Raw genomic sequence first — 13,818 nt, 5'->3', positions numbered from 1 at the left:
GGGAGGGGAGCAGAGTAGGTCTGTTCTCACAAGGATGCCTTACACGAGGCAGAGGCTAAACACAGCGAGGCAAGAGTGTGCTTCCCAACCATTTGGCTCAGTTCTGCATCTGACACCGCATATTAATATGCTGTTCTAGCCGCACATTCACACTCTGGGCAGGAAGATGTGAAGGCTGGTTTGGCTGACATGTCGTCGCCTTTACAAAGCACTCACAGTCAAAGCAAATAGGGGATGCCAAATGTGTAAGGCACGTCACGGACGTGTAAACAAAACCAGATGTGTGTGCACACACATTGCCTCGTTCATGCATCAGCTTTCTCTCCGTCAGTTCTTACTGCTAACAAGGCACAACGGAGAGTCACTGGAGAAGAGGGAGGCTCGCTGAAGGGATTGCCCCGGCCTGACTGACAGGTTTGTGGTCATGTCTGTGGGGAACAGTCTTGAATGTTGATTGATGTGGGTGACACAACCCCAGGTAGGAAGGAGGTCCTGGATTGTATGAGAAAGTTGACTGAGCACCAACCAGGGAAGCAAGGCAGAAAGCAGTGATACTCCATAGATTCTGTTTCAGTTCCTACCCTGCCCTGACTTCCCTCAGTGATGGAGTATGATCTGCAAGCATAATATGAAATATGCCCTTTCTTCCCCTAGTTGTCCTTGGTCAGTGTTTGATCGAAGCAGCAGAAGGCTTACTAAGACACACACTCTCGCTATAACTTTTATGTTACAATGTGTAGACTGACTTTATCTCTTCTAACCCTAAGTTACAAGCAGTCCTTGAATCCAAACAGACCACTGGTACATAACATATACAGAAATTATGATCCAGCTATTCAAAAAGCTGCTTTACTCAATATGAATTCTTAGACCTTTTAAACATCAGAACTATGATGCTTGTGGCCTGTAGGTTAATTTTGGGCATACAAAGCCAGAAGATGACCAGGGTGAAACCACAGAATAGAATACACTCCTGGCATAGCTCCTGCTGTCCATTTGAAACAAACCTAGGAGCTTGAGGAGAAGGACTTTCCATTAAAGATGTGCCTCCATCACACTGACCTGTGGACATGTCTGTAGGAATTTTCTTCATTATTAACTAATGCTGAAGAACCCTGGAACTGTGGGTGGTACCATTCCTAGGCAGGCGGACCTGGGCTGGATTAGAAAGGTAGCAGAACACGAACTTGGAGCAAGCCAGCCAGTAACCAGTACATCTTGGTGGCCCAGATCTGCTTCAGTTCCTGCCTCATGCTCCTCCTGCCTTAGTTTCCCTCAGTGATGGTCTGTTTAACCTGTCACCCGAAGCAAACCCTTTACTCATCAAGTTCCTTTTGGTCATGCTGTTTATTACAGCAGCAGAAAGCAAACCAGGGCAACCCTGAAAGACAGTTAGATTGACAAGGACAATCTGTCTTTGTCTTTTAACAGTTTTGTTTCACATCAGTGAAGCAGGACAACAAAAAGAGAAATCACCCTTCCTGGAAATCCCACGTTTGGTTACATGTGACAGTTTAGAATAGAAAGTTAGGGAAAGGAAGGAGATGTGTTCAATTCACATAGCCAGCTTTTGTCTTTTGTTTCTGCACTGGATTACTCTGTTCCCGGGGCCTGTTAATTACAAAGCCTGTGCTCATTTAGAGGAGCGAGGTTAAGGAAATCACACTGCTACGGACGGAAAGAACTTACTTAATAACGTGCCAATATCTAATAGTAGAGGAAATAAAGTCAAGGGCGCCCATCTGACTGCCGACACTTGAAACTTGTCCCATCTTTGGCAGCCTTCACAGGCTGGCTCCAAGTGGATGCTCAAAGAGCTTACCTTGCCTTCAGGAAGTCTCACCTAGCAAAAATCCTGTATGCTTAAGACCAGAGGGGGACAGAAGAAGATGAAGGCTGTATATGATTTCTCAACAACCAGCTTTTATAATATCTGCCTGTCCCAGTTATGAACTAAGGATACGTTCTGAGACAGGACAAGCATCGTTCATAGATTGCCCTGAATCACAGTATTTCACGTACCGTACCATGAGATCCCTGACAGAATTCAGAGGATGGATGATCTTCCACCCATTGTCCCACCTCTGTTTGTGAAGTAAATTCTCTCCCCAGTCAGCCCACCCCTTAAAACACACCACTTGACTGAAATGTCTCCCCAAAAAGTACTCATACTAACACATCCCGTGGGTTTTCACCTCTCAAGATCTGGATCCCGAGTCTCCACATCACCATGGAGACCTGTGCTTCATCCCACGGTCTCCGTTTTCTAGATTCCAGTCTCAATTTGATGGAACAGATTATGTTTGCACCCCTTGTAAGCCAGGACACAAAGCCCCGTCCTAGGCAGACTTTAGTCACACAGGCCAGGTTTGTAAGGAAATAAAGTCTTGAGACTAGTACTGACATAGATCACCCTGAAGCCCTTGGTGTAAATGAAACAATATACTTTCAAAAAATCTCATTTCACCCGAAAACCATGCAATGAAACCTAAGTCTCATTATCTGTCCCTAAGTGTTCATGCTTTTCAAGAGGATATCACCCCCAGGCCTTGATCTCTTTTATTTTTAACATTTTTTCCATCTTTGAGTGTGTACATGGCACTCTGGTGCATAAAGAGCTCTCACATAGGTTTCTACGGCACAGTAAATGTACTCTCTCCTATGCCACTCCTCTGACCCCCTTGTTCATCTAGATATTTCATTGCTAAGGTCATGTCATATAGACAGACACAATTGCATGTATCTGCACAATGCATAGGAGCCACAGACAGAAAAAACATAATATTTGTTTCTCTGAGACTCTACTTTTACATCTCTTCAGCCATAACGTTCGTTATGGTACGGAAATGGCTCATTAGGGCAAATGGCTGCTGCTATGTGGTTAACTTTCAAGTTTCTATTTTCCCTCCATAATGTCAGCACTCTACTTCTAGTACAGGCCACAGAAGTGGTTCCTTTCTCCATCGAAGGGCCACAGTGAATATTAGCTGTGTCTGGAGCGAGCATTTATTGCTGTGTCCAGACTGAGCATGTAAAGCCACCCTCTGTTGGTTTCCTCTCTATGGTTGCAGGTCTATCACAGCGTTTGCATATTTGCTGGGTAAATAAAATGACGGCAAATCTGCCCACTCCCATGACTCTTGTCTAACAACTTTAAAACTGTGAACAGTAGAAAGAAATGGTCCCTCAGTCAGAAACCACGGGTGCTCCTGGTAGGGGAGGCTCCCTCAGGATAGACAAGGATGCCTCTCTGTCCAGCCTACTTCAGTCTCATGCCAGCAAAGCCATCCACAAGCATAACCAAATGGCAACAGGCATGCTTCGGACTGCCAGACAAAATGCTTTGTGAACCATGACCTCTTAGAAACGTCACTCTCCACAACACCGTGGGTTTCTAGTGTCGGCCTACAGGAGGCATAATGATGTGCTACAGTAAAATATCACACCCTGGGCAACACAGTTCAGAAAGGTGACAAGACCAAGGTACCATGATGGTAGTGAGGATCTTTTTATTTTCTCACTGCATCCTCACATGACCGCTTTGGATGAGGAAGAAAAGAGAGCTGGGTCTCTTCTGTTTCCTTAAGGGTATCAATACCACCCAGAGGGCTCTGGCTCCATGACATCATCAATACTAGTCATCTCTGAAAGTCTGTCTCTCCAAAACTTCTCCAAAGAGTGTTGGCTTAGCCTATGAACTTGGGGAACACAGGCAGAACTGTTAAGTTCGTTAACAGTACTCAATATGGACTTGATGAGAAACAGAAGGAAAATTATACATGGAGCCAATAAAAAGCATAAAATAGAAAAGGGGGGCATGGACTTCAACAATGACTGGGTAGAAGAGAAATGACTACGACTGGGGACAGAAGGAAATACCAAGCATTTGAAAGACTTGGTAAACACGTGGCTAAACCATATATGCAAATTAGGCCACACAGTCAAAACTATTTTCTTAGTCAAACTTCATGATGCCTTATGTGTATTACGGAGTAGAGGTGAAATATTCAACTATTACTGTTTCTCCTAAGTCTTCCCCTTGACCAAGGACAGCACCAAGGCAGCAGAGGGACAGAAATTCCATTGTTATAGACTTCAAAGCAAGCCCATAGTAGGGAAGATAAGCCAAGGGGAGTGAGAGAGATCAGCAGAAATGAACTAGCTAATTTCCCACCAAAGAATCAATACTAAGAAACTACCCTGGGCTAAGCACCAGCAAAAGTTAAAGGCATCTTTTACAGACATATTTAGCAGGAAAATTCAATTGGTTAACAAAAGGTCAAAATGAGGTCACAGTCATGAGTTCAGTGCCTCCTGTCTACCCTAAGCTCAGACTGTTAACAGCTGCCTCTCTGACTCAGCAGATTGCTTCTAAAACATTTGTGTTTTAGTCTTGAGAGGTTAGAGTCCATACATAAAATAAATTCACTATTATTCGGAGACAAAAACAAACACACACACACACACACACAACCCCCCCCCCAAAAAAAAAACAACAAAAAACCAAAAACATTAACTGTTTAGTTCTGTCATGGATAATGAGTAGCGATCCTTTCTGTGTGTGTATGTGTGTGTGTGTGTGTGTGTGTGTGTGTGTGTGTGTGTGTGTGCGCTCATGCATGCTCTAACATGCAATGATTCACATATATTCATATTTGTGGTAGTCACAGGACAACTTTATGTATAAATCATCATGTGCTATCCACCTTTTTCCTTTTCCTTTTTACCTTTTTAGGATGTAATTGTCCATACCTAGCTTTTTCTACAATCTGGGGGAACTCTGGCCTGATGCTAGCAAAGCCAGCACGTTATCTGTCAAACCATTTCCCAGGCCTTTGCATAATTCTTCAAAGGAATTGGTTCAATGAGAGATGGCAGAAAGAAGACCATCTTTACGGTGCTATGCAAAATCATTACAAATGACTAAGGCAAAAGTCACCATAATAATAATAATAATAATAATAATAATAATAATAATAATAATAATAGTAATAGCCTAAAAAGTAATACAGAAAAAATAATTGTTGAAAGCATTGGCTCTAAACACGTCCTGTGGAAAAGAACCTCTGGTATGGGACTCACTGCGACAGAAAAGACCTTAATATCCTAACCTAAAAAATATAAAAATATTATGATTTAGCAAAAATTGTTGAGTATTATTTTCCTTCTCTTTCCAAGCAATGAGTCAATCAATGCCATTTAATATATAAACACAGAGTGAAAGGAGGAATAAAAGCAAAGAAAAGTGTTCCAGCAAAACACAAAAACACTCATATCTACCAATGAAACCTATTTATTAAAAATATCAGTATACTTACAATGTGGGAAGTGGCAGGGAGACCCTAAAACACTAATAAAATATCTCGTAGACAATGTCAAACTCCATCTAAAGACCCCCAAATGGTCGTCTCCACCCATTCTGCCATTTTCTTTGTGCCAGTTAAGACCCAAAGTGGATCCCAGCCAACATTCCCAGCCCAAACAACTGCCCAGTTCTGTAGCCACTGCACACAGGGCCACGGTCATTCCATTTGGCTTTGTGCATTCCTCTCCCTGTTCTGTTAGCATCCATTCTTCCATGCCCTGTGGTCTGCCAGCCCACACAGCCACACGGGTAAGTACCCGGGTGCAGGTGCCAAATCTTTGTGTGGTCATCATGAAGCCATCCAGAATCCTTTCTCCCTGGAATCACAATACACAATGGCAAACAAAGTTGGGATGCCACTCCCTGAAGCACTGGCTGCCAGCCTCCGACCTTCCTGAGCCCTAAGGGACACTCTTCTTAGCACCAGAAGAGCAGTAAACACAGGGACAAAGAAAGGCATTTACAGGAGAAATAGGACTTGGTAATAGTTCTCTGTTCCAACACTTGGGGACCTGGCCCTGCGTCATCCTGTGTGAGCTGCCTTCACCACAGGATTTTTCCCCTAAGAAAGAGAAACCCTTCCACACACACAAGCTGTTCCATTGGTTTTGTCTCTGGGAAGTAGAACCTACCTAGTTAATCCTTTCTTGAAAAAAAAAAATATTTGCCATTTCCAAAATTCACCAGACTCCTCGAAGTCTCAAAGACCTTCCAGCTCACCCTACTCCCTCTTTGGACACAGAATCTCATGGTGTGGCCAAGTATGGCCTCCCAAGTACTGGACAGCATAGCTGTGCCTAACACAACACTTAGCCTCCTCCTATGCCTGAGTATTGTGATGGACAACTCTTCTTCCCAGGATTTTGGTTACCATCATTAAAAACCAACCAAACAAATAAACAAACATTATATGGATGCTAAAGCAAAGACGGTTTCCTTTGCCTCCATTCACCAAGGCGCCTTGTCAAGGTCTTTTCTCAGAATGTAATTTATCTTCACTGCTTGGTCATGTCATTCTTGTAGCAATTAGACCTGTCTCTACTATAGGTAATGTCCTTATATTTGTCAAAATTAATTTTATCAGAAAGGAACAGAAGAAAGGAAGGAAGGAAGGAAGGAAGGAAGGAAGGAAGGAAGGAAGGAAAGATAACCATTCTGCCTAATAAAAGGCGGTATCCAGCCAGTAAAGGGGCAGATAGATGTGTCTATCCAGTACCCAAAGGTTAGAACAATGATTTGATTTGAGGGTACATTTCTCTGACTGTGAGCAAAGCCAATGTTTCCTAACCCATGGAAATAATTCTAGACGATTCCTAGTCACAGCCATGCAACTGAAGTGTGCTAAGAACTTACATCTATCCGAGTCAATCTGGGCCAGTTTGAAAAGCGTACACTCTTCTCCCTTTAGTAAGTGCACTGAAGACCGGCTTTGGTCATTTGGTCAGTTTTCCTGGAGGCACATACTGACCTTGTGAAAATTTATACTCCAGACGCTCTCACCTTTGACCATTTTCGAGGTCTCATCATTTTTCTGTCTAGCAATTTACTTAGCTTGTCTCTCAGCACATGACACATGACAGCTCTTGTCCTGTCTCTGGACACTTCATAGTGTTTCTTTGTTCCCCTGAAATGTTGCAGTTCCCCAAGGTCTATTCCCGGGCTCCGTTCCAGAAGCGTCACTAAGTGGGTAAAAGGAACAGAAGCACTTGGCTCCGATGCTCATGCTTTGTTAAGAACAAAAAGGGATTACAAGTAATGACATCATCACCTCTGCTCTGTCAGTCTACAGCACCACCAAGACCTTGGGCCTTAAGCTGTGCTACTGTTATGGTGAGAAGTGGGTCTGTGTGGAGGGCATCTTAGCATCCAGAGGCAGATGTTTCAAAGAGGAAGCCGTTTGCTCTTACATCACATCCAAGCATTAAAATATTTTAGTAAGATTATTTGGTTTCTTTTAAAGATACTAGTTTATATTTACTTATCTTATCATGTGTATTTCCCCTCATGTATATATGTGTGTGTACCACAGGGTGTGCCTGCTGCCCATGCAATCCACACGTGGGTATCCAAACCCCAGGAACTAGAGTTAACTTGGGTTCTGAGCCACCATGTGGGTGCTGGGAATTGAACCTGCAGGTTTGGAGAGAGCAACAAGTGTTCTAAGTGCTCTAACCATCTCTCTATCTCCATCATTGATGCTTTTGAGCCAGCATTTCTCGGTACATCAAAGGCTCAGATTTACAAGTGTAAGGATTACAGGAGAGGGCCACCACACCCAGTTTGAACAATGTGCTTTAAAGGCATCAAAGAACTCTCTGTGGAAACCACCAACAAAGTTCTGAGAAGCAGTCTGTGGGACTTCCCAGCTCATTTCCCTCTTGTTTTTCAGATGACAGGATCATGAGTTGGTTACAGCCCTATCACCGTGACACTGGACAAGTCCAGAGCACTGCTGAGTGGAAATACAGACAAGTTGCCAGTGTATATTTAAGTTTTTTTCTAGCCTCACGAGAAAAAAGAAAAAAAAAAAACACAAAGAGGAGAAATCAACTTTAATCCCATGTAGTTTGACTGTAACAACTTTATGACACCCTTAATAGACACACTACAGTCATTTCAAAATGAAAGCTGTATTTTGTCCTTATTGTGATGACATTTCTGAAACATGGCATTTGTGTCAACAGTCCACATCTAACTTGTCATATTTCAAGTGCTCAAGCTGAATAACACACACGGGGACTGCAGAATCCATCGCTTGGCTTGGAGTCAGGTGTCTGGAATGTTCTACAGTGATACACAGAATAGAACTGACTCTGAAACCCCAACTTCTTCTTTCTTCAAAAATTAAGCCAGTGAATGGTTTCAGAGACTTTTCATTGTTATAAAATCCAGACCAAGTTCAATAAAATGGCTCACAAGACCTTGATATCTTAGCCAATGGACAAGAACTGGTGAGCAAACGCAGATGAATGCCACAGAAGCTACAAAAAGAAGAAAACAGCCAAAAGGCCTTTCCCCTGCTCCTCCCCCATGGCTACGCACAAGCAGGCAGTCTGGAGTGGAAAGAACCACTTTGTGGCTCATCTCTGTACAAACCACAGACTAAAACAGAAAATGAAGCTACCCAGTCATGACTGGGCTAAGTGCAGCAGGAAGAGGAGGCTGTTTCCAGAGTCAAGGAAAATAATTTTTGTAAGACCAATATTCAAAGGCTTAAAAACATGTGGTTATTTGTGGGAAACACAGGTTTATGGGATGATTCACAGGTACCAGCACCCACTCATCATAAAAAGACAGAAGTCAACGTCATGCACAAAGCGTGTGTCCAGCCTTTCTACTGGGCTCTGCTGATGGCTACGCGTCGGTCACTGTTAGCACTTTGGAATCTGGAAAGCTTAGGGTACAGACAGGTAGCTACATGAAGAGACAGTGGTAGGCCAAGTGCTTGACAACTTGATTATTTTCAAAAAGAGCTAGTGAGAAAGGAAAAGTAAATAGAAACTGAGCATCTCTAGCCCAAACATAGGAAATCAGAAATGTTCCAAAACCAGACATGTGTTTGAAAGCTGGCCTGAATCTATAGGCAGAAAATTCCTATCTGATCTCTTGTGACAAGCTGCAGCCCAAAAGTAGCCCAAACTAAAATCACCACATACAATGACCTTCAGGTTGTGTGCATGAGGTATACAGAAAATAGATAATAATTTCACGTTCACTTGGGTCCCATTCACAAAACAGCTCAATATGACATTTCAAACACTCCAAACTACCCTGTGCCCAAGCATTGCAGAAAAAGAATCTTCAATCCCTCCTCCAAGTCCCCGTATGAAAACTCACAACTGTACTTTGGTAACTCCAGTCCCAATCTCCTTGGGCTCACACATGGCACGTAGACATGTACATGGGCAAAACATCCATATACATAAAGTAAATTTATATATTCTTAAAGAATAAAAATGTACATCAACAAGGGATGGATGGAGTAGAAGTGACTGCGTACTTCCTAGAGTTATCAGTATGAATGTTTATTTCAAAAATATTACGGGAGAGAAGAGCTAGAAAAATATCAAGTTATAGGTATACTAAAATTTATCAAAGAGGTTGAGCAAAAATAAATAAATAAATTTAGCACTTCTCACTTCATTTGTTACACAGCCACCGCAGAACATATTAAACTAAGGAAACTTAAATTTTACCCAGTTTATTGATGATCATCACATAGCATAATAGGCAACTGTGGGAACGGGGGGGGGGGGTAAAGAAAAGACTGTATTAATGGTTCAGTGGGTCATTAGGAACCAGGATTTTTATCATGAAAGAAAATATAAACATAAAAGATAAGAATTAATAGTTTGAATGAATGCCCGTGACCCACCATTCGGGACTTACCTCTTGGCAGTACTGCAGGATGCCCTCCTTGGTACCGATGCAGGTTTTGGTCCCTGATGGGTCTGACTCCCACTTCCCATTCTGCACATTCATGTGCATGTTGAGTTTACCACAGAACATGGCAATCTGGGGTTCAGCCAGCAGCCCAGCATTACCATCAGTGGGCACCTAAAAGAACACATAAGACCTAGTTAGTCACAGAATCCACAGCCCCATGAAGAACAGAACACAGGATGGTGACGCCCAGGAATCTTCAGTCACACAGCAGCCCTGCATCACCATGGTTGGGTTGAGCTACAGACTTGGAAAGTAACCTACGGAAGACAGCGTGTTGACAGAATATTAAAAGGAAGGCATTAAAGATATTGAAGGACATTTGCTCTTTCAGAAAATCCTTTAGTTGTCCCACAGATGTTTCTGCAATATCTTTTGAAAAGTTCTAACAATAAAGAGGGCTTTCTAACCTAAATATAATCCCTGTGGAAGAATTCACACTCTCTTAACCCACCGATGCTCACCCACAGCCCCATGCCAGTCCCTCCATGAGGACGAGGCCTAAACTGAGGTGACAGCATGTGCCACTTCTCAACACTGACATCACTGATGTGACCAGAATGCCACACTGCTGAGCCAGTGACTGCATCCAAGGGAGTTTGTTTGTTTTTATGTTTTGTTTTATGTCGAAACAGGGTCTCTATGTAGCCTTAGCTGTCCTAGAATTCACTGTGTAGCGCTTTTATCTGGAATTTACTAGACAGACTAGCTTGACTTCAAACTCAGAGATCACCTGCCTGTGCCTCCTGAGTGCTGAGATTACAGGCATGGATGGACCGCTATGCCAGCTTGTGTCTGGGTTTTTGTTAGAAAATTCCACTGGAGAATTAGCCATTTCGAAATAAAACAAAACATACAAAGGAACAAAAACTTCCTTTGATGCTGGGACCACTCAGCTCTTCCCCAGGAGGCCCCTGCCATCTCCCACCAATCCAGGGAAACGAAAGTCTCATCCTCCACTAGGTGCCCCGAACAGAATGTTCTGTGCACTTGATCTTAGTAGCTGACCTGAGGGTTTGAAGGAAATTCAAAGCCTGGATTTTATAGATCAAAAATATACATTGCACCAGTTTACTGAAATAAGCAGGTGGGTAATAGAACAGGAAGTTAAAGAAAGTCAAACCATTATCGGTCACCTGTGGGGGAGTCCCTGGGGTGGACATTAAAAGGAGGCTTGTTTGTGGTCACTGCAAACCTCATTGTGTCCTCACTGAGCTTTATTCTGTCCCAAAGAGTTCCACTGTTAGCACACCTTGGCCTTTTATCCCTAACCAAAGAGGAGTTATAGGACTTTTACCAAAATTGGTAAAAATGTCCTCAAAAGGATCTCATCCACAACTTCTGAATTTTTCCCTTCTCATTTCCTCACACCCTCTTTACTACCAGAGGTCAGGAGAGCTCACCACCTCAGAGTGAATACAAATGCAAAAGGCTGCATTTCCTTCAGCAAAGAGAATCTAAATAACAAGTTCTCTCCCAGGAATAAATAGTCAAGGCCCAAGAAAGACCCCTACCTGCTTCCTGAAAATCATGACCTTGGGCAGTCCCTTCCCACAATGCATCAGTTCCTCCTCTCTACAAAGTGGCAGAAATGGGGATGTGGAAGCTCCAAAGTAAGGTCAAGAAGTTAAGGTTCATTCGTTGTTGGGCAGTAATAAGTGATGGGTTATCTCTCACGGAGAAAATGAGCCAATTCAAGCCAAATCAAATTGTAAAGGTAGGTTTTGGTGAGGCAGCTCTTGAGTGGTGGGTTCACTGTTCCCAAGGAAGAAATCCAAGGAAGTCACCTTGGTGAAGTAGAAAAAGAAGAGTGAGGAGAGGAGAGTCTGCGCATGCAGAGAGGAAGGGACAGAGGGAGAGGAGGGTGGGAGGAACAGAGGGAGGGAGGTTGGGAGACTGAGAGAGACTGACTAAAATATCTGGATTGTACAGGGAAGACCTTCATCTTCTAGGGGCAGGGGGAGCCCTCTCCTGGGCTGAAAAAGTTCAGCCATGACCTGTAACAGGTAGGGACTGAAGGATGCTGGGAGAACCTGGAGGCCAGGTCCACTTAGTTTGTTAAATATGCACCTCAGCTGTTTGTCCCAGGTCAGAGCCACACCAGCAGGCTTGGAAATAACCCACACCTCAATGACACCCATGGCACCTGACTCTAGGCATGACTGACAGTAAGAATGCGGCTTCGAGAGTGATCCAGAGGCAGAGCCACCTAGAAGGACTCCTCAGTTCCATACTCACAGGAACCGAAATAGGAACTGTGTGTTGCTTTAAGCTATGAAGTTTGAGGAGACTTGTCACATAGCAAGAAAGACTCCTCAACAGCCTCTGAGCTCTTCTACTGACCACAGCCAATGAGGAACAAGCACACTTCCTCACTTTTGCCCATGTTCCTACAGTAAGGGGCCAGAGCACTTCCTGGAAGGAGCAGACAGTATGTATTGAAGGCTCTCGATATGGGAGAAACAGCCTTTAACAACCTGCGAAGGGATGGGTGCACAAAGCAGGCAATAAACCCAATCCAGTTACCCCACCCTCTCTCTGCACATTCCTTCACTGGTCACAAACTTTAATGGCTGACACTTTCCACTCTATTGTTTTTAAATTTTACCTCTTCTGTGTATGTGAGGATAAGAGGTGTGTATGGAAGGGGGTGGCCCTGGCGTATATGTTGAGGATAAAGAACAATGTGTAGGTAAACAATTTCTTCCACCACATGGTATCTGCTGAGCCCATTCAATGTTCCTCACGTCCCCTGTAGCCTGGTTTACACATCTCAGTCTCACCTGTCTGCCTCTCAAAGTTTCCATATGACTCTAGTCTGAAGAACCAGAGGGTTTCCTTAGCACCTCTCTCCAATGGGCTTATTTGCAATACATGAGTCCTTCCTCCTTAGAAGTCTCTGCCTTTGGTTTCCTTCCCAGTGAGACACCACAGTTCTTTCCTACTCACCCCCTTTCTGAGCCCTTATCCTCCAACTCCACCCATAGCTTAGGACATCCTAATGAGAGGGCTGTTGTTTCCCTGGAGCCTAAGAAGGCTACCCATTTCTGCACATACACAGTTACAACAGAAGAACACTAGCTGGTCCTGTACCTCAGGGATCAAGGTATTCAGCCAGACAATCAGGAGATTAATTTCAGGTTTTCGTTTTTGGGAGTTCTTCTTTTAATTGACTTCATTTGTTCTTGGACAAATTCACGTGAGTAAGCAGTAGGTTCTGCTTGCTTTCATCTCTGGTGGCAGTTGTAATAAGAATGGCCCCCATAGGCGCATACACTTGAATGTTTGGTCGCCAGGAGTGGCTGTATTAGAAGATGTGGCCTTGTGGAGGAAGTGTGTCACTGGGAGCGGGCTTTAAGGTTTCAGAAGCTCAAGCCAGACCCAGTGTCTCTCTCTCTCTTCCTGCTGTCACCCAAACTAGATGTAGAGCTCTTGGCTCCTTTACCAGCCTGGGATGTGCCTGTGTACCACCTCCGGCCATGATGACAATGAACTAAACTTCTGAACCTGGAAATGTCCTCCTTTATATGAGTTGTGGAGGTGATAGTGGCTCTTCACGCAATAGATACCCCAACTAAACCACATCCATCCTCTCTAATGTCCCTCCCACTCCTGCCCTGTCCTCTCCTCTCTACTATCCCCTTCCCCATATTCAGGCCACTTTGCTTTGCTTTATTCCTCATTGATTTTTTTAAGCTAGCCTGGACCATCTGCAAAGCTATGGGTTCAGAATTAGCCATAAAAAGCACATTGGTCCCATAGTTTGATGCACAACCAAAGGCCATAAATGACCTTTCCTTTCACCCCTTCTCACGAAATCCATCAGCTAACAATAGCTCGGCAGAGAATTGTTGGGCTCCAGGAGCCCCACCCCCACCCGCACATCCATGACTGGCTGGGGATAGGCCTAGTGCTGTACAGTTGGAGCAACTAAAACCAGTCATGTCCTTTTTACAACTATCATACTAACTGGCCATTTTTAAAAAATTAAACCTATCAAATAAATTGTG

At 43.7% G+C, this 13,818-nt stretch overlaps 1 protein-coding gene across 6 annotated transcripts in view; it reads right to left on the bottom strand.

Moving 5' to 3' along the window:
- Window positions 1–13,818, bottom strand: part of APP (amyloid beta precursor protein) — a 220,783-nt gene that overhangs the window by 156,595 nt on the left and 50,370 nt on the right. For all 6 annotated transcript variants that reach the window (XM_080918641.1, XM_080918642.1, XM_080918643.1 and 3 more), the window contains exon 2: window positions 9,755–9,922. In XM_080918641.1, coding sequence (XP_080774767.1) covers window positions 9,755–9,922 — 168 coding nt within the window. The remainder of the gene's footprint in view (window positions 1–9,754; window positions 9,923–13,818) is intronic.

Source organism: Micromys minutus (genome assembly GCF_963924665.1).
Source record: "Micromys minutus genome assembly, chromosome: 7".
Lineage (NCBI taxonomy): Eukaryota > Metazoa > Chordata > Mammalia > Rodentia > Muridae > Micromys > Micromys minutus.
This window is presented reverse-complemented; position numbering and strand designations above follow the sequence as displayed.